This window comes from Schistocerca americana, chromosome 3 (assembly GCF_021461395.2).
Source record: "Schistocerca americana isolate TAMUIC-IGC-003095 chromosome 3, iqSchAmer2.1, whole genome shotgun sequence".
Taxonomy (NCBI): domain Eukaryota; kingdom Metazoa; phylum Arthropoda; class Insecta; order Orthoptera; family Acrididae; genus Schistocerca; species Schistocerca americana.
This window is the reverse complement of record NC_060121.1, coordinates 726,135,042-726,157,007: the sequence shown is the minus strand read 5'-3', so window position 1 is coordinate 726,157,007 and position 21,966 is coordinate 726,135,042. Positions and strand designations below refer to the sequence as shown.

Below are 21,966 nucleotides of genomic sequence, written 5' to 3'. Positions count from 1 at the left end.
CCATTTCTACCAGAGCACCCAGATCTTGGTGGATTTATTCTGAGCTTACAGACGACCAGTTGGTATCGCACTGCGAGTTTTCATATGGAACGACTTCCAAGTCTAACACACCTTTCAGGTTACACCTCTTACTAGGACAAAGTCAATCCAAGTTGCATTTGATCCACTACAGTACGTGATTAGATGAGTTCCATGCTTTCCTAAACAAATGTTTGTGACAACCAGCTCATGAGTTTCTGCACAATCCAGGATTTGCTGGCCATCATCGTTCTTCTCTACATATCAATGTCCCCTGTGAGCGTCAGGATCTTCTTGTATTTGTCCGCCATGTACATTCATGTCACCAGTGATAATGAGGTAGTCTTCGCCTGGGACTTCAGCAGTCTTATGGAATACCCATAAGGATTCCTTATTCAATTTCATTTTTTATGAAAAGACTTTTGTAGAGCTGAATGCTGTAGAGGTGGTTATATATATTAAAAAAAAGGACTACTTATTTGCAGTTTTTCTGACTCAAGCTCATTTCATAGTCGTTAGGATTTTTATTATCATCTGTCACTGATTGTAGAACATAATAAAAGACATTTGATTTAATTTCAGTATCCGTGGAATATGGGCCAATCTTCAATGCACCTCCACGTTCTCGTTATTTTTTTAGGGCTCATTTTAGGTGGTCTACAGGAGTTTGAAGAAGACAACTTTTTTTTTCTAAAAAAAAAAAGGGGCTGAAAATGGCCATTTTTGCATTTTTAGAAAAAAAGTCATCTTTGCCCTCAACTTGTAAAACTATTGAACAGCAATAGTAGAATGAAATTTTATATTCTAAGACCTTGTACTGGCAGGTTTATATATTCAAAGTTTAGGTTTATCATGCTGTTACCTTCAAATACACAAAAAACTTAAATTCCAATTTTTTCAAACATCTACTTTTTCAGCTGACTTTGCTGAATCTTGTTGTCATTTTTTAAGGCCTTATATGCTAGCAATGCAAAACCAAATATAGTTTTTTAGGTGTTTAGAAAAGTGTCTTTCTAATGAAAACAGTTCAAAAGAGTTTGTAGAAGACACTTCTTTGGTAAATATGGGCCAAAATAGTCATTTTTTGTCGTTTTTGGAAAAATTGTCACCTTTTCCCTAAATTTGCAAACTATTGGAAAGAAATACGAGAATGAAATTTTACAGTCCATGATCTTGTATTGGTAAGTTATTATGTGCAAAGTTTCAGGTTTATCACATAATTACTTCTGGAGAAATAAAAAGCTGAACTACATATTTCTTTCCAGGCTCTTTTTTTTTTTTTTTTTTTTTTGGCCAATCTTGCTTGAAATTATCCACGTGAAAAATGCCCAGGAAATCTTTTTTTATGTATAAATTTCACTTAAGAGTGCGCAAAAAGTTGTACAAGATGGCCTAGTTTTGTTTCTTTCAATAAAATATTGCTAGAGATATTATGTCTCAAAGTTGCCAAAAACTCATAGCTGCATTATTATAGCTGCACTATTGAGTCAAACAAATGACTATATCTCTGCAAGTATTAAATTGGCGAAAGTCAAACTTTGCCAGTGTTTACTGGTAACACGTGCAAATGTTCACACAAAATTTCAGCAAAATCCGTGATGGTCAAGTGGGCACTTTTTCTGAAATTGGAGCATATGGCATAGAATGGCCCTATAATGTTTCATCTTATACTTGACTTTGTCCTTAAAGTGGAGCCTTTCTTTTCCAACATTCTCTCTACAATTCCGTACATCGTCACAGAACATCTTTCTCAGCGGGTAATCATTTTGTATTTGGACCACATTAAGGTGGCATTCCAACATGTCTGATTGAACACTGGAAACTTTGTCCTCCTTAATACATAATTTCTCAGTTACCCATTTTCTTTACATGCAGAACAGACCTCAAATATTTGAAGTTGAGGTCACACAGTTTCTTTTATTTTCTTCTGATGAGGTACAGTTCCTGAAGAATGCACAAAAGCTGGGAGAGAAGCATGCAGAAGAACAACCAGGAAGATGGCCTTGAACACACAAGGGTTTGTTTGCAGATGCAACTACGAGTATGGAAGACAGCCCCATACAGATTACAGGACACAGCAACTATTGTGTCAATGTGGCTACAAAGTTCACTGTCAAATTAGTTTCTTGATGTCACAATGTTATCAAGAACTGGAATTTGCACACGTATTTGTGGTTTTGGCTACCAATGTCAACAACTGGCAGTTCATGTGCTCCATGGTCACAGGCCATTACAGTATTTATCCAAGAATAAGACAACCCTTCCACCTTCTTTAAGAGGTTCCTTGAAAAAAATTTTTTTTAGCATATTCTGACTAATCAAAATTACTAAACTTATGCCCCTTATTGATCGTCTGCATCTTAATAGCATGAGAAGAAATAAAATAAACAAAAAGAAATGGTTTACATTAATTTTTATCTTCGCTACATTTTTACTAAGCCTTTCATTTGCAATAATATTATTTTTAATCATCATCATTACCATTAACCTAAAGGCACAGATGTGAAAATTATATCTTTTTTGTCACAATTATTTGATTGTTTCTTGATTTGCTGTTTCTGAGATTGTTGCTTCTATACTTATGGGAGAATGTTACTATGTCTCTTGTTTCCATACATATCGTCTGACCGCTGCTGCTGCATCGGCTGCACCAGCTGACACATTTCCTTTATTATACCTCCCAGTGAGCACTGATTACTTTGCTCCAAGAAACAGATAAGTACACACTGGCCACTATCTAGACTTCTACAGTCTTCTGCCGAAATGTACACCACTGTTGAGAATTTGTCCAATTTTGAAGTCAATTCAGTTCAGACTACAAATGGATTCAGACAAACTGCAGTTTAAAGGTGTTCGATGTCCACAAAAGCCAAAGTGTGCAGTATAGATTCCCATAGTTGGCACCATTATGAAATTTGCTGCTCGCTCTCCACTCCCCAAACCATATTCATCTTAGTTCTCAGCCAAGCTGGTGTGACTGTTTCCCCTCCACTCCTTCCATAGTGCCTGAACAACTGTGAAACACAGACTGCAATATCTTCTATGCTGCAGGTCATATGTAACACCAGCAACTAATACATAAATGAAATTCCGCATTCATGATTTAGTCCAGTTCTGAAACTTTCGCTCAGCCCACAATCTAGTGATGTCTGTTGGTACTACCTCCATGATGGGTCTTAGCACTGTAATTTATTCTCACAATAACAATTACAGTGAGTTTAATATAATTTACTTAGTTTGTTTGACATTTAATTCTGGATTTTTTTCCCTTGTTTCATCTGAGTGTCACCATCCTGTGCTACCAAAGCCAATTAAAAACTCAGAATGTTTTTACCCAATGTTCTAAGATGTGAACAGTGATTGAATTTCTCATTTGTAAACTATGTGGTAAACCATTACAGTCTCTCAGAATCAAGTAATGTTTCTTGATGGACTACATTTTCACCTCCAAATGTTACCTTCACTTAAAAAGCTGCGTAAATATTTGTCTATGGTACCCATACATGTATGAGAACTTTTATTGCAAACCTCTTCAATTACTCTACAAACCAGAGTTTGTAAGACAATAGAATTTAATGTTATTTTCTCCTGTGCTTCACACTTTGCCAAATTTTAGGCAGAGCAGTAGACTGTTGTAGTAGCTAGTTCACAGTTTGTCGTTGCACTAGCACTGCATGAGTCAAATGTCAACCGACTATTCAAGCAAGATCTATACTATATTGAGCACTCTAGTGAAGAGGGAAAATTTGAGCCTATTCAAATGTGAGCATCATTTGTCCAGCCCTAGCCTTCCAAATTCCTCAAAATAAAGCTGCATGTGACCTCAACAGTGAAAGGCGTCATCTGTAAATGTAACATGACCACTACATTAATCTATTCAACAATGTAAATATATTGACATCATCAGCAATAGCTTAGTATGTGAATACCCTGTATTGTTTTTCTAATGATGAATTTGCTGCCTGTAATGCCCTTAAACCCCTCTCTAGTATCTGCAATTAGCTGATGGTAAATTGTTTGAGCAAAAAGAGGGACAATATTGCCTCAACTGCACCTTGTGTTTCAACAATTTGACAAATAAAAACAGGACAGGATCTCTACAAAATATAAAAAGTATTCCGCTCACCTGCAAAGAAGCCTTCTCTTGCTGGGTCTTCCTCAGCCAAGATGACGTGCCGTGACTGAGGCCGGGTCTTCATTTGATGAGGGCTCTCTACCACTAATGCACCAGTCAATGACAGCAACTCCTGCAAGTAGAAAATTACCATTATGAGCCAACTATTATTCTGTCGACACAAACTGGAATGATATGTTATCCTCATGGCTTAGAAACTGTAGCTATTGTTGTAACTGCGAACGGGACGGTCGTGGGGTTGAAATGACAGCAAGCACGGCGGGACCCGCGGAGAGACCAGTGAACAACAACACAATGGGAGAGGACGGACACGACCAACGAAGGACAGAACGAACAACAACAAGATCGAAGAACAGAGTCACAAGGAAACCTAACAAACACGTCCACTCGTACACAGAACAAGAAAGTAAGTAAGCTGTCTAACGCGAGGCGATCTGTCCACAGATGTACGCGAGATTAGACTGGCTGGCTGAGCGAGAGGCATGTGCTTAAGCACGCTTTCGGAGGTGCTGCTATTGGCGGCTGGAACCACGTGTTCCACTGTGGTGCCCTCACACTAAAAGCGAGCCAGGAGGTGCATGCCGCCACAGCTCACAGTGCGATGGTGCAGGGACCTTAGGGTTCTTCGACGTCCATGACGTCTGGCGCGGATTCAAATTCCGTAGCGCGCGGTACCAGAGCTATTTTGAACATCATTTGCAACTGAACGAATATCATGCATTTGGAAAATGAATGACATTAAAAGTGTTGTCAACAACAAGTAAAAAACAGGCTGGTTGGCTTGCTTACCTGATACAGGAATAATTTGAGCATAATGCAATGGTATGAGACGAAAGTGTTTGGTACAGTGTTAGTAGTACTGAAAATGGTACAGTGTTAGTAGTACTGAAAACATACTATGACACATCTCAAATCATGTCTAAGGCACCGTATTTTACAGAGTATGACACACATTTCTTTCTTCAAAAAGTTGCTCCCAAAATTCAGGAGCATCTTAATACTCAAAATTAATACAGAAATTTCAAGAGTTTGTTTTAAATTCTCACCAGTCTTAAAAATGGCAACATATTCGATGCTGCAGAAAACCTGCCTCTATCTGGGAACACTGGATTCAACTGGCAACAAAAGTGCACCAATGAGACGAACATGAGTTACTGGGATTTGCAAGCTTGCTATCACTGTCCTCCTCCTGTCACGCCATCACAAACACAGAACACTGTCTAGCCTATGATGCATCATTGTAATCTACGATGCCAGTGAACTTGAACTGAAAGTGATTTGTGTTATCGGTAACAGTACAATATTTTTGTTAGTAGCTGGTTTTGTAATGGAAAAAAAATAACAGGTATTCATATGACAAGGGCAATAAATTGACAGTATTATCAATGTAGAAGAACAAGGAAACAGAGCAGCATTTCGGCCCACCACCAACAGAAAAAAACCATTCACGACTGACAGGCTAGTAAAGAAGAACTGAAAAAAGTGAGGAAGACTAAATGTGCAAATAGAGCACTGAATACAAAATGGCCAAAACTAGAAGATAGCGTACTGAAATGTATTCAAGGACATTGTCAAAATGGTTTTGGAATTACTACAAAAATGATTCAAATAGACACTCGTAGTCTAGTGCTTAAGTGGAACTTAATAGATTTTAAGGGTAGAGTTTGTTAGTGCTACAGGTTTATGAAGCATCAAGCACTTAACAAGCGAACCAAAACCAAAATATCTTGGAAAATGCCACAAGACGATGAAGAGAAAGAAAATCAGTGTGGAACTAAGCCAAATAGCGAATATATGTGAAACTCCTCCAACATCTGATGTGCCGAAAAACAGTACTGTTCCCAAGAAAGTTGCTGAAAATGTAATTATACAAACAAGTAACTCCGTCCACACAGGCCACGAGGGCTCAACTATACCAACTGGCCGCTGTGTCATCCTCAGCCCACAGGCGTCACTGGATGCAGATATGGAGGGGCATGTGGTCAGCACACCGCTCTCCCAGCCATACGTCAGTTTACGAGACCGGAGCTGCTACTTCTCAATCAAGTAGCTCCTCAGTTTGCCTCACAAGGTCTGAGTGCACACTGCTTGCCAACAGCACCGGGCAGACCGGATGGTCACCCATCCAAGTGCTAGCCCAGCCCGACAGCGCTTAACTTCGGTGATCTGACGGGAACCGGTGTTACCAGTGTGGCAAGGCCACTGGCCTATACAAACAAGTTAACATGAAAAAATGCACTACACTGTTGTCCTTTCATGTTGTGCTGAGATACGATACTTAATGCAATGATCATTTTCAAGTGCAAAACAATGCCGAAACCTTCTGAAATGTCGTCAGGTGGTGGTGTTCATGTTCATGACAAGGGTTGGACGGATGAGGTTAGTATGAAATTATGGATTAACAAAACATGGGAGAGAAGGAAAAGTGCTTTACTGAAGATGAATTCTCTTCTTGTGCTAGATCAGTTTATTAGCCATTTGAAAAATTCTGAAAGAGAAATTGAGATAGGGAGGACTTACTTCAAAATTACAACCTCTTCATGTCTTGATAAATAATACATCAAAGTGTAAATGATGGACCCATTTTCAAAACTTCGTATTTATTCAAGTACAAATCCAAAATGAACAAGTTTTATACCAATGAAAAGAGGAAGTTTCAAACGCTTTTTCATAATGTTTGATATCAATTTAATAAATTCAATAATTTGTAATTAATTAGTTTTAAATAATTATTTAATAATGATAAGGGTTATAAATGTCTAATGTGGCCACTGTTGGCTGTACGGCAGACATCAATGCGGTAGCCAAAGTTGTCCCACACATGCAAAAGCATATCTACTGTTACTGAGTGCATGGCAGCAGTGATCCAGTTCTGCAGATCATTCAGAGAGGTTGGTAGAGGCGGCACGTAAACGGCTTCCTTCACATAGCCCCATAAGAAATAGTCACAGGGTGTGAGATCAGGAGATCTTGGTAGCCAGAAGTGCAGAGCCAGGTCCTCAAGTCCTCTGTGACCGATCCAGCACTGAGGAAGGGAGTCATTCCAAAAGCTTCATACATCACGGTGCCAATGGGGCTGGAAAATGAAGTCCTGGGAATCTTCCATAACTTGAGGGAATAGCCATTGTTCCAACATTCCAGGTATGTGATTTCCGTTACAGTTCCTTCTGCAAAGAAAACCTTCAAATACGGAACAGAACAGGTTGATCTTCGTTGGGTCTCTTTCATGTTGCAATGGTGGATTTTGCAAACCCCATATGTGAACATTGTGTTTGCTGACTTTTCCACTAAGGTGGAACATTGCTTCATCGCTAAAAATTACACGCTGTAGAAATGCATCATCCTCCATCTTTGCTAGCACACAACCACAAAATGCGAGACACCTCTCTTTGTCATTGGGGTTGAGAGCCTGCACAAGTTGTAATCGGTAGGGCTAGAACAGCAAACGCCATCTCAGAACTTTCCATACATTTGGTTTGGGTATTCCAAGTTCTAGACTGGCTCTATTGGTGGACTTACTGGGACTGGGCACAAAACTTTCTTGAATCCATTGGAGATCATCCTCTGACACACGCGATCGGCCTGTGCTTTTTCCTTTGTACACAGTCCCAGTCTGTTTAAATTGCTTAAGCCAACAGCTAATGATTTTGCGATTTGGTGGTTGAATACCGAATTTGGTAGGAAATGTCCACTACATGGCAATTCACAACTCACTTTTCCTGAACTCAAGAATGCAGAAAACGAATGCTAACAAAGGAATAAGCCAGACAGATATTTTGATGATGACCCCTGCAAACAAAAAAAGGATAAGAGATACGTACATAGGAACGTGGGATCTGCGGAGCTTATACCAAGCTGGACCCCTACTGCAGCTGCTAATGCAAGTACACAACTACAGTATAAAACTATTGACTCTCCAGGAAATTAGGTGGAAGGGAGGTGACGTAATGGACTCAGCAAATTTCACAATTTCTATAGTGGCAGGAAGACGAATACCTTTGGTACAGGTTTTGTGGTCGTTAAAGGACTGAAACATGCTGTAATGCGCTTCGAACCAATCAATGAACGGATGTCCATTTTAAGATTAAGGGGAACATCTTTCAACATAACAATTATAAATCTACATGCACCCGCAGAGGAGGCAGATGAACAACAGAAGGATGAGTTTTATAATGAAGTTGAGCAGTTGTATGATCAGGCTCTTAAACATGATGTTAAGATCTTAATAGGAGACTTCAATAAAAATAGGAAAAGAGGCTTATCAGCCAGCTATAGGAAGACATAGCCTCCATGAAATATCAAATGACAATAGAATTAGGGTTGAAGATTTTGATGTAAGTAAAAACATGACTGTCGGAAGTACATACACTCCTGGAAATGGAAAAAAGAACACATTGACACCGGTGTGTCAGACCCACCATACTTGCTCCGGACACTGCGAGAGGGCTGTACAAACAATGATCACACGCACGGCACAGCGGACACAACAGGAACCAAGGTGTTGGCCGTCGAATGGCGCTAGCTGCGCAGCATATGTGGACCGCCGCCGTCAGTGTCAGCCAGTTTGCCGTGGCATACGGAGCTCCATCGCAGTCTTTAACACTGGTAGCATGCCGCGACAGCGTGGACGTGAACCGTATGTGCAGTTGACGGACTTTGAGTGAGGGCGTATAGTGGGCATGCGGGAGGCCGGGTGGACGTACCGCCGAATTGCTCAACACGTGGGGCGTGAGGTCTCCACAGTACATCGATGTTGTCGCCAGTGGTCGGCGGAAGGTGCACGTGCCCGTCGACCTGGGACCGGACCGCAGCGACGCACGGATGCACGCCAAGACCGTAGGATCCTACGCAGTGCCGTAGGGGACCGCACCGCCACTTCCCAGCAAATTAGGGACACTGTTGCTCCTGGGGTATCGGCAAGGACCATTCGCAACCGTCTCCATGAAGCTGGGCTACGGTCCCGCACACCGTTAGGCCGTCTTCCGCTCACGCCCCAACATTGTGCAGCCCGCCTCCAGTGGTGTCGCGACAGGCGTGAATGGAGGGACGAATGGAGACGTGTCGTCTTCAGCGATGAGAGTCGCTTCTGCCTTGGTGCCAATGATGGTCGTATGCGTGTTTGGCGCCGTGCAGGTGAGCGCCACAATCAGGACTGCATACGACCGAGGCACACAGGGCCAACACCCGGCATCATGGTGTGGGGAGCGATCTCCTACACTGGCCGTACACCACTGGTGATCGTCGAGGGGACACTGAATAGTGCACGGTACATCCAAACCGTCATCGAACCCATCGTTCTACCATTCCTAGACCGGCAAGGGAACTTGCTGTTCCAACAGGACAATGCACGTCCGCATGTATCCCGTGCCACCCAACGTGCTCTAGAAGGTGTAAGTCAACTACCCTGGCCAGCAAGATCTCCGGATCTGTCCCCCATTGAGCATGTTTGGGACTGGATGAAGCGTCGTCTCACGCGGTCTGCACGTCCAGCACGAACACTGGTCCAACTGAGGCACCAGGTGGAAATGGTATGGCAAGCCGTTCCACAGGACTACATCCAGCATCTCTACGATCGTCTCCATGGGAGAATAGCAGCCTGCATTGCTGCGAAAGGTGGATATACACTGTACTAGTGCCGACATTGTGCATGCTCTGTTGCCTGTGTCTATGTGCCTGTGGTTCTGTCATTGTGATCATGTGATGTATCTGACCCCAGGAATGTGTCAATAAAGTTTCCCCTTCCTGGGACAATGAATTCACGGTGTTCTTATTTCAATTTCCAGGAGTGTAGTTTCCACACAAAAATATACACAAAGAAACATGGCTGTCACCAGATGGACAAACTAGAAATCAGATAGACCATATTGACAGGAGGCACGGATCAGACATAATGGATGTTAGGAGCCAACGTGCTGCTGACTGCAATTCAGACCATCATCTAGTGAGAATTAAGTACAGGCAAAGGATCTCACTACCGAGAAAACAAAAAGGCCACAAACAGAAAAGTTTTGATATTAAGAAACTAAAGTCAGAAGAAATATGGAGAGCATATCAGGCAAAAACAGAAGAGAGGATTAAGAACGATACAGACACATTAAATGAACATATAGAATAATTTGGAAACAATGTAAGACTGCAATCCTCGAGGCAGCTGGGGAGGTTTTGGGACAGGTACGGACTCAAAGGAAGGCAAATTGATTTCATGAAGAATGTATGAGAAGAACTGAGGAACATAACATAGCATGAATGAAATTATTTAAGAGAAGAACTAGAGCAAAAATGAATGATTATAATGAGAAGTGCCATGTAGCTAAGAGGGTTTGCAGAAAGAAGAAAGGAACACTAGAAAAGAAGAAATTGAACAGCTAGGAGAAAAGAAGCACGTACTTGAAATGTACCAAACGATTAAAGAAGGAAAGGCTGGATTTCAAACCAGAACAAATATATGTACAAATAAAGAAAGGGATTTGATAGGGGTGAGTAACAAAATACTCAACAGATGGTCAGAATACTTCCAAGAGTTACTGAACCCAGAAGTAGAAGAATTAGAACAAGGAGAACTGGTGGAAATAACTTATTATGGACCAGAGGCCTTAACACCAGAACAGACATTGGATGAAGTGATTCAAGCCATTAAGACCTTAAAAAATAATAGGACACCTGAAGACGCTCAGATCCAGGCAGAACTTCTCAAATATGGTGGGGAAGCATTGTGGACAGCAATACATAAAGTAATAGTGAACATCTAGCAGGAGAGCATGCCAATGGAGTGGAAAACGGCTATTATGTGCCCCACACACAAAAAAGGAGATAAATTTACCTGCCAGAATTACCAAGAAATATCCCTGCTAAATATTACAAACAAAGTGTTCTCCAAGATCCTAACTAGGAGGCTTACCTCCTACGTGGAAGGGAGAATTAGAGACTATCAGAGTGGCTTTAGAAGAAATAGGTCAACAACTGACCAAATATTCACATTACGCATACTACTTGAAAAATGTTATGAACATCAAATAAAAATACATCAGCTTTATAATGATTTTAAACAAGCCTATGATAGTATCTAAAGAGTGATATAGCGGAATGTGATGGAAGAGGCAGTAATACCTAAGAAGCTCATTAAACTTACTATGATGACCCTCAGTGAAACCAACTGTAAAAGTAAAAATAAAGGGCGAAATCTCCAGAGAAGTTGAAGTGAAGAAGGGACTGAGACAGGGTGACAATATCTCCTCACTGCTATTCAACCTCCGCCTAGAAAAAGTTTTAACTCGCATAGAGATAAATAGCAAAGGAACCATTTTTAAACATACACTGCAGTACCTGGCCTACGCAGATGATGTGGCATTACTCGCACGAAACACCGCTGTGCTGGCTGATGCCTATCAACAACTGGAGAGAGGTGCGAGAGAACTTGGCCTGGTAGTCAATGTTGAAATGACCAAATATATGGCAATGACCAACCAGCAAAACCTACCAAATCTCAGGATAGCTGACATGATGTTTTAAAAGGGTAAGAGATTTCAAGTACCTCGGATCGACTATCGCAGAGACAAATGACATCAGCAGCGAGGTGAAAGCTAGAACAGCAGCAGGCAACAGATGCTACTTTGCCACGCTGCCCATGCTTAGGAGCTCACTTCTATCACGAAAATCTAAAATCCTCATTTACAAAACAATTACAAGACCCGCTGTTATGTATGGTGCCAAGACATGGACCATGACTGCAAATGAGGAAAGGATCCTTAGCATTTGGGAAAGAAAGGTTCTGCGTAAAATGTATGGCCCAATACACGATCAAGAAGTTTGGTACATCCATACGAATGCAGAATTAGAACAACTTTTTGAAGAGCCTGACATTGTCACTACCATTAAAATAAGAAGACTGCGATGGGCAGGACACATGGTCAGAATAGAGGAAGACAGAACATGTAAGATGATTTTTTTATGGCAAGGCTGGAGGCAGACAACAGAAGGGATGTCCCAGAAAGAGATGGGCGGACGGAATTGAAGAAGACATGAAAAAGCTGGGTGTCAGAGGATGGAGACGGAAAGCCATGGAACGGATAGAATGGCAGAATATTGTGATGCAGGCCAAGGCTGCATCACAATGTGGTGTGTGGGAATAGAGCAGTGGATCTTATCAGAGTAACACAGTGGTCTGCCCATGTAAGTGAAGGTCAGGTTAGCACAGAGGACAACCCATGAAGTGGAACAGACTACACCTACCAGTTAATTTAATGAAATTCTGAGAGACAATCAATGAAAAACATGTGAAGACATTGTATATGAGGCGGGGACACCTGTCAATTCTGTTAACAGAATTGTAACTGAAATATTAAAGATGAGAAAAACTGTGATCAGATGGGTTCTGCACGATCTGAGTGACATGCAGAAAGCAGGTCACAAAAGAATTACAGAAGAAATGCTTCAATATTATCAAATAGTTTCTGAAAAGGAGTTTTGCATTTGATGAAACATAGATTGAGATTTTGAGCAAGAAATGATATCTCAGTCACCACAATGGAAAAGTTCTGATTCTCTGCACCCGAAAAAATTTTGCCACCAACAATCAAAGGTGAAACTTATGATGATCTTTGTGTAGAACATAAATGAAGTCATAGCTACAAATAAAAAGAGTTCCAGAGGACATCTGTAACAGGCGTGTACTACAAGCTGTTTTTGCAAAATGTTTTGCACCCAAAATGTTTTGTTGAAGGAGATCTGACATTCTTGCAGCTGGCATCCTCATTTTGCACGTTAATGCAAGATGGGCAATGTCAGAGAAACACTCAACAAATATGAATGGGAAATACTTTGCCACCCACCAGACTTTGATTTGTTTCCCAGATTGAAGGAACAACTCCATGGAAAACATTTTGATACTTGTCCATTGAAATGACCCAAGTGAAATATGTTTGGGGAGACTAAGGAAGAGGTAAAGTAGTACATTAGGACATCATCATCACAAGCCTAAAATCATCAGCAGAACTAAAACTAGGTCCTAAAACAGAAATTCATATAATTCATTTACTACATGCAGGTAAAATAACAGACCAGGACACAATCACTAGCCTAAAACCATCAGCACGACTAATGCTAGGTCCTAAAATGAATTTCATATAAATCATTTAGTATATTATTAAAATATACTTAATGCCATCTGGAACTCAAGTATGGAGACTTATATATCATATATTTTGACTAAAGTTCAGTCTTGATCACATCATGTATGTTTTAATGATACAGGTGACCGGTTTCGGTTCTTTTTACAAAACCATCATCAGACCCTGGCTCCTTTAGGATGGTAGGCGGAGCTCTCCTCGCTGCTACGCAGTCAACTGACTCCGCCTACCATCCTAAAGGAGCCAGGGTCTGATGATGGTTTTGTAAAAAGAACCGAAACCGGTCACCTGTATCATTAAAACATACATGACGTGATCAAGACTGAACTTTAGTCAAAATATAACAATTTATTGATCACTGCTTTCCAAAAATGTTTACCAAAATTGTACTTATATATCAACCATTAAGTAAAAAAAGTTTGAGAATTTCAGAAAGGAAATTAATATCTACGTTATAAAGAATATTTTCAGTATAATCTTTTATGCTGTCAATACTAGGCTTTAGAGGTATTTGCTGACTAGAGACACAGTATAAGTAAGGGCAGAGATTATAGCTACAGTCAACAATAACAGACCACGACTTTCAGCCATTTGTGTATAACAGATAATGATTAATCTATTTCAGCTACTTCGATTTTACCTAGCTGCAGTGCCATTGGTAAATTTTCAACAAACTCCAGCAATTAGAGCCAGGTTGTTACTCTTCAGGAGATAATAACTGTCAATATCGCACTGCCAGGATGAAAGTATGACTATTAGATAATGTGAAGAAACATGATAAAATTTTACCTTAAGGTCATCAACAGCAGTAGCACTGAATGGTCCAACACAGCAGAAAACAAAATCATGGAAGAGTGGAGTGGATGCCAGCCGTGACTTACGTGGTCCGCTGCCTCCAAGGCAATCTGGAAGTTCGTATGGTTCCTACAAACATCAGGAAAGTGTAATTTATGGAAATAAAATACCTGCTGTTTCCATCTGTACGTTGTTCTCTGGTACACAATTTATAATAGGTAATCTATCTCAATGCCACAATAAGTGTTAGAAATGAATTTCATCTTCTAAAAAGAACCAATACAATGATGTAATTGAGAATACCTTAAACTGCTCATCAATGCACACTGGCCTTGTAGTTTTTGTATAAACACTTTCCTTTAATCTAGTTTTGGCTATGCAACGAACAGTAGTTACACAAACAGAACTACAATAAGTGAAATATGGTATACTGCCGAATGTGAGATAGTGGGAGAATTTATTCCAAAAACAATATTATCATCCTCAGACAATGAATTCATTTGAGTGAGTTAGCTATCATATCAAACATCTGCAAAAAGTGTCGTTTCAATTTATTACAGTACAACAGATAAACAGATTAACTTTATACGCAAGATGTCCCAAATATTTAGGATCAAAAATACAAACTGTTGGAGAAATCCAATACCTCAGAAAAAAATTTAAGCTCATAGCAACTATTCAAAGTGACAACTGCCACTGTCAATGCATGCATTCATTATAATGGTGCACAAAATTTTGCTGTCCTTTTCAAAAATGCTCCTGTTGTATATTACACATTGAAAAAGACAGGGAGGATCCTAACAACCAGTTCATCTTCAGTGTCTATTGGAGTTTCATAAACAAACAACTTCGTGAAATTCCACAGGAAATGGATTTGGCACAGAGCCTCCCCCTTTTAGTCTAACTATGAGGGTACTGTTCAGGTGCCTACAGATATATATTTTGGAATTGGGACTGGGTTGAAATACCACCATCACCAATAAGAGATGTGGTCCCAATACCTTTGTCAGCAGTCAAGATCCTACTACTGAATCTTGTACAATAACTCCATCCCATAAGTTCATGGGGATTCATTGGTGGTAATATGAGACAAGTGTGGCACATGGATTTCCACCACTCCATCCACATATGGTTAAAATGGCAGTTGTGAACAGTATTATGTTTAAAAAATGATCAGTGAATAAAACAAACAATAGGAAGTTTTGCACTGCATTCTTCATAGGGTAAATTTCATTGCATATGTTTACTGATTAATCATCACTCACATGATACAATGTTATCACCCCAATTTCTACCATGTGAACAACTCTTTGTCAATAATTTGGTCAGCTCTCACTGTCTGAATGACCCAGTTTCCTGCAGAAATTCTATCCACACTGATAAGTTTCTTCCTATTAGGATAACATCTGTTGCAAAATTTTTCTCTGAATGTTTGTTTGACTTTTGCTAAATCCTGCTGCATTATACATTAAATGCTCATCTGCATTTTCATGTAAACAACATGTTTCAGCTTTGACAACCAATCATGAACTACACACAGTGGTAAACAGTAAACTTCACCATGCACGTTCAACAGTAGTGTGTGTATTGTTTTTTAAGATAGTGCCACTGGCATCAATCAAGCAAGCGGCTTTTTATTATTAAACATAAGCAGTTTACAAACATGTGCCTCACAGGCACTGATCATAAAGATCTGTCCTGCCTGAAATATTCCTTTCCAACCTTTGGTTCCTTATATTAAAATACTCCTCAGTTTACAGTCTACTAAATGTAAAACTTTGATCTAAAGGCTTGGGGCAAACAGTATTTGCTGCTTGATAACTTCTTCAAAAAGTTTACATTTTCAATATGCATTGAACGGTGCTCATTGATCTGCAGCTGCCGTAAAGCACTCTAGCAATATAATTCCAAGTGCAATGAACATGCACATTGAACCAGTAATGGAATGCCAAAAATCACTGCCCATCAAACATGCACAATGACTGTGGTAGATTTATCCCACAGGTATTTTTATTATGCATTAAACTAGACGATGTGCCAACATGTCAAACACTTTTATCACAAGATTGTAACTGCGCAAAAATACAGCAATTTCCAAATTAAATCAAAACAACAATTAGACATATCATCTACTTCTTACTTTTCATTGTGGCTAGCTATAGGGATCATGTGCCAAGTTAAATTCCTTTTCATTGGCTGTTTATTTTCCTTCAATATTATTACAGCTTGTCTTGTTTCTTTCCTTGGACAATTTCACACCTGTTCCATTAGAGATTCTACCGTAGAATTCTCGTATTTCTAACATTTTTGTTATGAAAATACATCCTCTTTCAAACTCTCTTTTTAACTTCTTGGCTCCAGCTTCTAGTAATTTCTTATACCGTAAATGCTTGAATATCTTTTGTTCTTTGGGGCCCGTAGTGCAAAATATGTCTTTTGATGACATGATTATTTAAGAATAATATCCAGTTACACTGCTATGTAAGTTTTTTTTATATTTTATCTCATTCACAATGAGCCCATTTCAGCAAACTGCCATCGTCAGGAGCTCTATAAATATATATATAAGCGATGGTCTTAATATAATGATTTTGTAACTATGATATGAAAATTTATAATACCGGGTGATCAAAAAAGTCTGTATAAATTTGAAAACTTAATAAACCACGGAATACTGTAGATAGAGGGGAAAAATTGACACACATGCTTGGAATGACATGGAGTTTTATTAGACGCGTGAAAGATCTCTTGCGCGCGTCATTTGGTGATGATCGTGTGCTCAGTCGCCGCTTTTGTCATGCTTGGCCTCCCAGGTCCCCAGACCTCAGTCCGTGCGATTATTGGCTTTGGGGTTACCTGAAGTCGCAAGTGCATCGTGATCGACCGACATCTCTAGGGATGCTGAAAGACAACATCCGACGCCAATGCCTCACCATAACTCCCGACATGCTTCACAGTGCTGTTCACAACATTATTCCTCAGCTACAGCTATTGTTGAGGAACGATGGTGGGCATATTGAGCATTTCTTGTAAAGAACATCATCTCTGCTTTGTCTTACTTTGTTATGCTAATTATTGCTATTCTAATCAGATGAAGCGCCATCTGTCGGACATTTTTTGGACTTTTGTATTTTTCTGGTTCTAATAAAATCCCATGTCATTCCAAGCATGTGTGTCAATTTGTACCTCTCTAGCTACATTATTCCATGATTTATTCAGTTTTCAAATTTATACTGACTTTTTGATCACCCGGTATATCATTAAGTGTTTTACCTTACACGTAACATCATTGCTGTCATGCCCTGTCTGTTTTGGAATTATTACTTTCTCTCAGGTGTAGAATGGAGATGTATATCAGTTGTTACTAGTTTTCCAAATATGCTACTTTTCTGACAATTGGATGACAGTGGGTCAGCGATGTTACATGTTTACATAGTTACCATTATAAATAAATGATGTGTGAAATTCAGTTGTTTATTGTTATTTTTTTCATATAGGTTTCTTTGCTTAAGCACGTAAAACAAGTCTGTATTTGCCGTGAGAATGATGTCAGATGTAGGAAGTATAAACATAAAAAAATTTGCATACTTTTCTTACTTTCATTCTATTATGTCGTATGGGATCATATTCTGGGGCAACTCATCAAACCGAGCAAAAGTTTTTAGGGTGCAAAAGTGTGTGATAAGCATCATTTGTGGTGTAAATTCAAGAACATCTCATAGAAACATGTTCGAGGAACTTTGTATTCTAACCACTGCTTCTCAGTATATTTATTCCTTAATGAAATTTGTTGCAAGTAATACATCTCTATTTCCAACCAATAGCTCAGTACACAGTATCAATACTAAGAATAAGGAGAATCTACATAAAGGCCTAAAATCACTTACTTTGGTCCAAAAAGGGGTCCAATATTCAGGAACACACATTTTTAATAAATTGCCAGCAACCATTAAAAACTTGGTTTCAGATAAAGCACGGTTTAAACAGAGTTTGAAAGACTTTTTGATAGGCAAATCCCTCTACGCCATAGACGAATATCTTAACAGAGACTGTCAAGTCAGCTTAAGTAAAAATATCTGTTAGATTTTAGTTTTGACAACACTTGGACACAACAGTCAAGATTAGGTATTTTGCGTATGATAAATTTATTAATAGTGGATAACAGTGTGTTAATTCTGTAAATATTAGCTGTCCCAATTTACTGCATTGTATTAACTTATTTTTGGCTATCTCCTGACAAATGATTAGGGTAGTAAGTATTATATTCAAATGTTTTATGTTGTTTTGTCATACTTTCTGACATGTTCCACACCCACGAGAATCATCTCATTTTTTGGGACTATGGAACGAAAACTGAATCTAATCCAACCTAACCTAATCTTATCTATGTTTTTGCCTAAAACTGGTTTTATTTTTTTTTACCTTTTTAATTTTTCGTAATAACTGTTGATGTCTATGATTTATGTTGGTGTTCTGTCACTGTTTTACACTACTCACGTTATCACTGTTGCTATGGATATGTGTTGTTTAGAGTCTCTGATATTATTATTTTACCTGTTTTCCCGATTTGTAATGTGTATAAAGTTTTCTATATACTTTTTGTGCTTTAGGTTGGTTGGTTTGGTTGTTCAGTAAATTTGCTGGGTTGCTGTATGCATGTGAATATATCTCTATTTCCTCAAGGATGTTCAACAATGTTCCCTTTTGCATAATATGGAGGATTTCTAGTGCTTCGTTTATGGGTTTTACATAGTTTTTCTCTGCTTGTAAATGTTGAAAAAATGTAGATGGGTTGTTTCCACTTTCTCTGGTGTGCTCTTTATAACTAATTTTGAAGTTTCTACCAGTTTGCCCCACGTAGGATTTTTGACATGTGTTACACGAAATTTTGTAAACGCGGGGATTGTTGTGTATGGGAATTTTCGAGCTGCCTTTGTGAATTTTGTGTTTGAGGCTAAGTGAGTGTTTTGAAATGCAAATGCAATGTCGGTTTTGTTGAATAATTCGTTAATTTTGTTCGAGATGTTTCCTAGATAGGTTGTGGTTACGTATTTTGTTTTCTTCTTTTTCATTGTGTGTATGCTTAGTGTTATTTCTTTATGTATATTGTGACTTTCAGGTTGTGTTTTATTGTGGTATAATTGTGTTACAATTTTGGGGTCATAATCGTTTTGCTGGGCTATGTATTCTAAGAGTTTTATTTCCCTCTGGATTGCTTCGTCTTCTAGTGGTAAGTTTAATAATCTGTTCAGCACTGTGTGGAAAAATGCAAGTTTGTGGGCTTTTGGATGGCATGAGTGTGCATTGATAATACAGTCTGTTGTGGTAGGCTTTCTGTAAATTTGGTAACAATGTCTGTTGTTAGTGTTCTTAACAGTTAGGTCGAGGAAGTTAATTGTTATGTTAGTTTTGTGTTCTATGGTGAATTTCATTTTGGGGTGTAATTGATTGAGGGCTTTATGTATTTCGTCTATGTCAGTTAAGTTACCTCCTATAAGCATTAACGTGTCGTCTACATATCTGTAATAGTATATGATTTTTTGATTAGCTGTGTTTTTTTGTTTCAAAAATTTTTACTTTCAGGCTGTTACGGAATATGTCAGCTATGGTTCCAGCAATACTACATCCCATTGTAACTCCATCTTTTATTATCAAACTCGGAGTAATTTTGGTGCAAGACAAGTTTTGTTAGTTGCAAAATTTCTGTAGTGCCTTGTACTGAGATTCTTTTGTAGTTGAGTAGGTTTTGTTCTATGACACCTATTGTTCCCTGGATTGGGATGTTGGTTTATAGGTTAGTAATGTCAAAAGGTACAAGGTTCTAGTTGTTACGCACCTGCAAAAGTCCAGTGTCACATTACTGCACCAGTTTTTTCATGGTGCACGTTCCACACCACTCCCCCTTTTCATTTTTCTTTTTCCAAATAAATCTATTTGATAAAGGTGGCTGAATTTAGTATCCTGTACTCAAACAACATCAAAGCTTTCTTCATAAAACATAATTATATGTAGTTATGTTTGAGAGCTAGATTAAGAAAAGGCAAACCTACGTTTCTAACATTTGTAGACTTAGAGAAAGCTTTTGACAATGTTGACTGGAATACTCTCTTTCAAACTCTAAAGGTGGCAGGGGTAAAATACAGGGAGCGAAAGGCTATTTACAATTTGTACAGAAACCAGATGGCAGTTATTAGAGTCGAGGGACATGAAAGGGAAGCAGTGGTTGGGAAGGGAGTGAGACAGGGTTGTAGCCTCTCCCCGATGTTGTTCAATCTGTATATTGAGCAAGCAGTAAAGGAAACAAAAGAAAAATTCGGAGTAGGTATTAAAATCCATGGAGAAGAAATGAAAACTTTGAGGTTCGCCGATGACATTGTAATTCTGTCAGAGACAGCAAAGGGCTTGGAAGAGCAGTTGAACGGAATGGGCAGTATCTTGAAAGGAGGATATAAGATGAACATCAACAAAAGCAAAACGAGGATAATGGAATGTAGTCGAATTAAGTCGGGTGATGCTGAGGGAATTAGATTAGGAAATGAGACACTTAAAGTAGTAAAGGAGTTTTGCTATTTGGGGAGCAAAATAACGGATGATGGTCGAAGTAGAGAGGATATAAAATGTAGACTGGCAATGGCAAGGAAAGCGTTTCTGAAGAAGAGAAATTTGTTAACCTTGAGTATAGATTTAAGTGTCAGGAAGTCGTTTCTGAAAGTATATGTATGGAGTGTAGCCATGTATGGAAGTGAAACATGGACGATAACTAGTTTGGACAAGAAGAGAATAGAAGCTTTCGAAATGTGGTGCTACAGAAGAATGCTGAAGATTAGATGGGTAGATCACATAACTAATGACGAGGTACTGAATAGGATTGGGGAGAAGAGGAGTTTGTGGCACAACTTGACTAGAAGAAGGGATCGGTTGGTAGGACATGTTCTGAGACATCGAGGGATCACCAATTTAGTATTGGAGGGCAGTGTAGAGGGTAAAAATCGTAGAGGGAGACCAAGAGATGAATACACTAAGCAGATTCAGAGGGATGTAGGCTGCAGTATGTACTGGGAGATGAAGAAGCTCGCATAGGATAGAGTAGCGTGGAGAGCTGCATCAAACCAGTCTCAGGACTGAAGACCACAACAACAACATGTTTGAGAGCTACACTATATTCTACAAATAAGTTATGAATATTTTGGATTGTGACAATACAGTTCTCAGCACATAAGACACTTGCACACAGAATGCTGCCCACCAGTGGCCCAGAACGTTAGGTGATGTATTTAGGCAGTATGGTTTCAAAACATAATGTTTTCATAATTCTGTACGAACAGTACTGTAGACAATACACTGTTCAGGAGTTAATAATTAATGGCCACCTGGTGTTGCTGTGTCATGTAGCATCAGACTTTCTTGTCTTTGCTTACAAACATATACATTACAAATTGTTGGTCACACATTTGGTGGCTTTCTGTGTGGATGCAAGCTGTGAATATCGATGAGAAAGAAATAGAAAGATATATGCAAAATGTAAACTCATATTACAGAATGGCATACCTCTGGAGCAGGACAGCGGTTCTTACATGTCTGGTCAATCCAACCAGGGCCAACAACCCACTTCCCTGCAGCAACTGCTTGCAAATACTTCAAAGTTTTTTCTGGAAGACCAGATGAATTTGGCCGAACAACAACATGTGTCGTTTCTGGGCCAACACGATCACAATATTTTATGCCAAGTGATGTGAGCAATTGCTTAATTTTTGCTGCAAGTGGCCTTGGAAAGCCTGTACATGCCACAAACAGTTGAGTTCTTGGTACCGGTATGCTGTAATGCAATAAAGTAGAATCACGAACAGTACTGGAAAATAAAACAGCAATTTATGATAATCATATAGTATGCTG

At 39.2% G+C, this 21,966-nt stretch overlaps 1 protein-coding gene and 1 pseudogene across 3 annotated transcripts in view; both read right to left on the bottom strand.

Moving 5' to 3' along the window:
* The window catches only part of LOC124605601 (breast cancer type 1 susceptibility protein homolog), a 267,314-nt gene that overhangs the window by 44,992 nt on the left and 200,356 nt on the right, over window positions 1-21,966 (bottom strand). For 2 of the 3 annotated variants that reach the window (XM_047137393.1, XM_047137394.1), the window contains 3 exons: window positions 21,622-21,889; window positions 14,068-14,202; window positions 4,145-4,265 (listed from right to left, as the gene is read on the bottom strand). In XM_047137393.1, coding sequence (XP_046993349.1) covers window positions 4,145-4,265; window positions 14,068-14,202; window positions 21,622-21,889 — 524 coding nt within the window. The remainder of the gene's footprint in view (window positions 1-4,144; window positions 4,266-14,067; window positions 14,203-21,621; window positions 21,890-21,966) is intronic. The other variant, XR_006978661.1, reaches the window with a different exon arrangement.
* On the bottom strand, window positions 6,243-6,360 carry LOC124607934 (annotated as a pseudogene).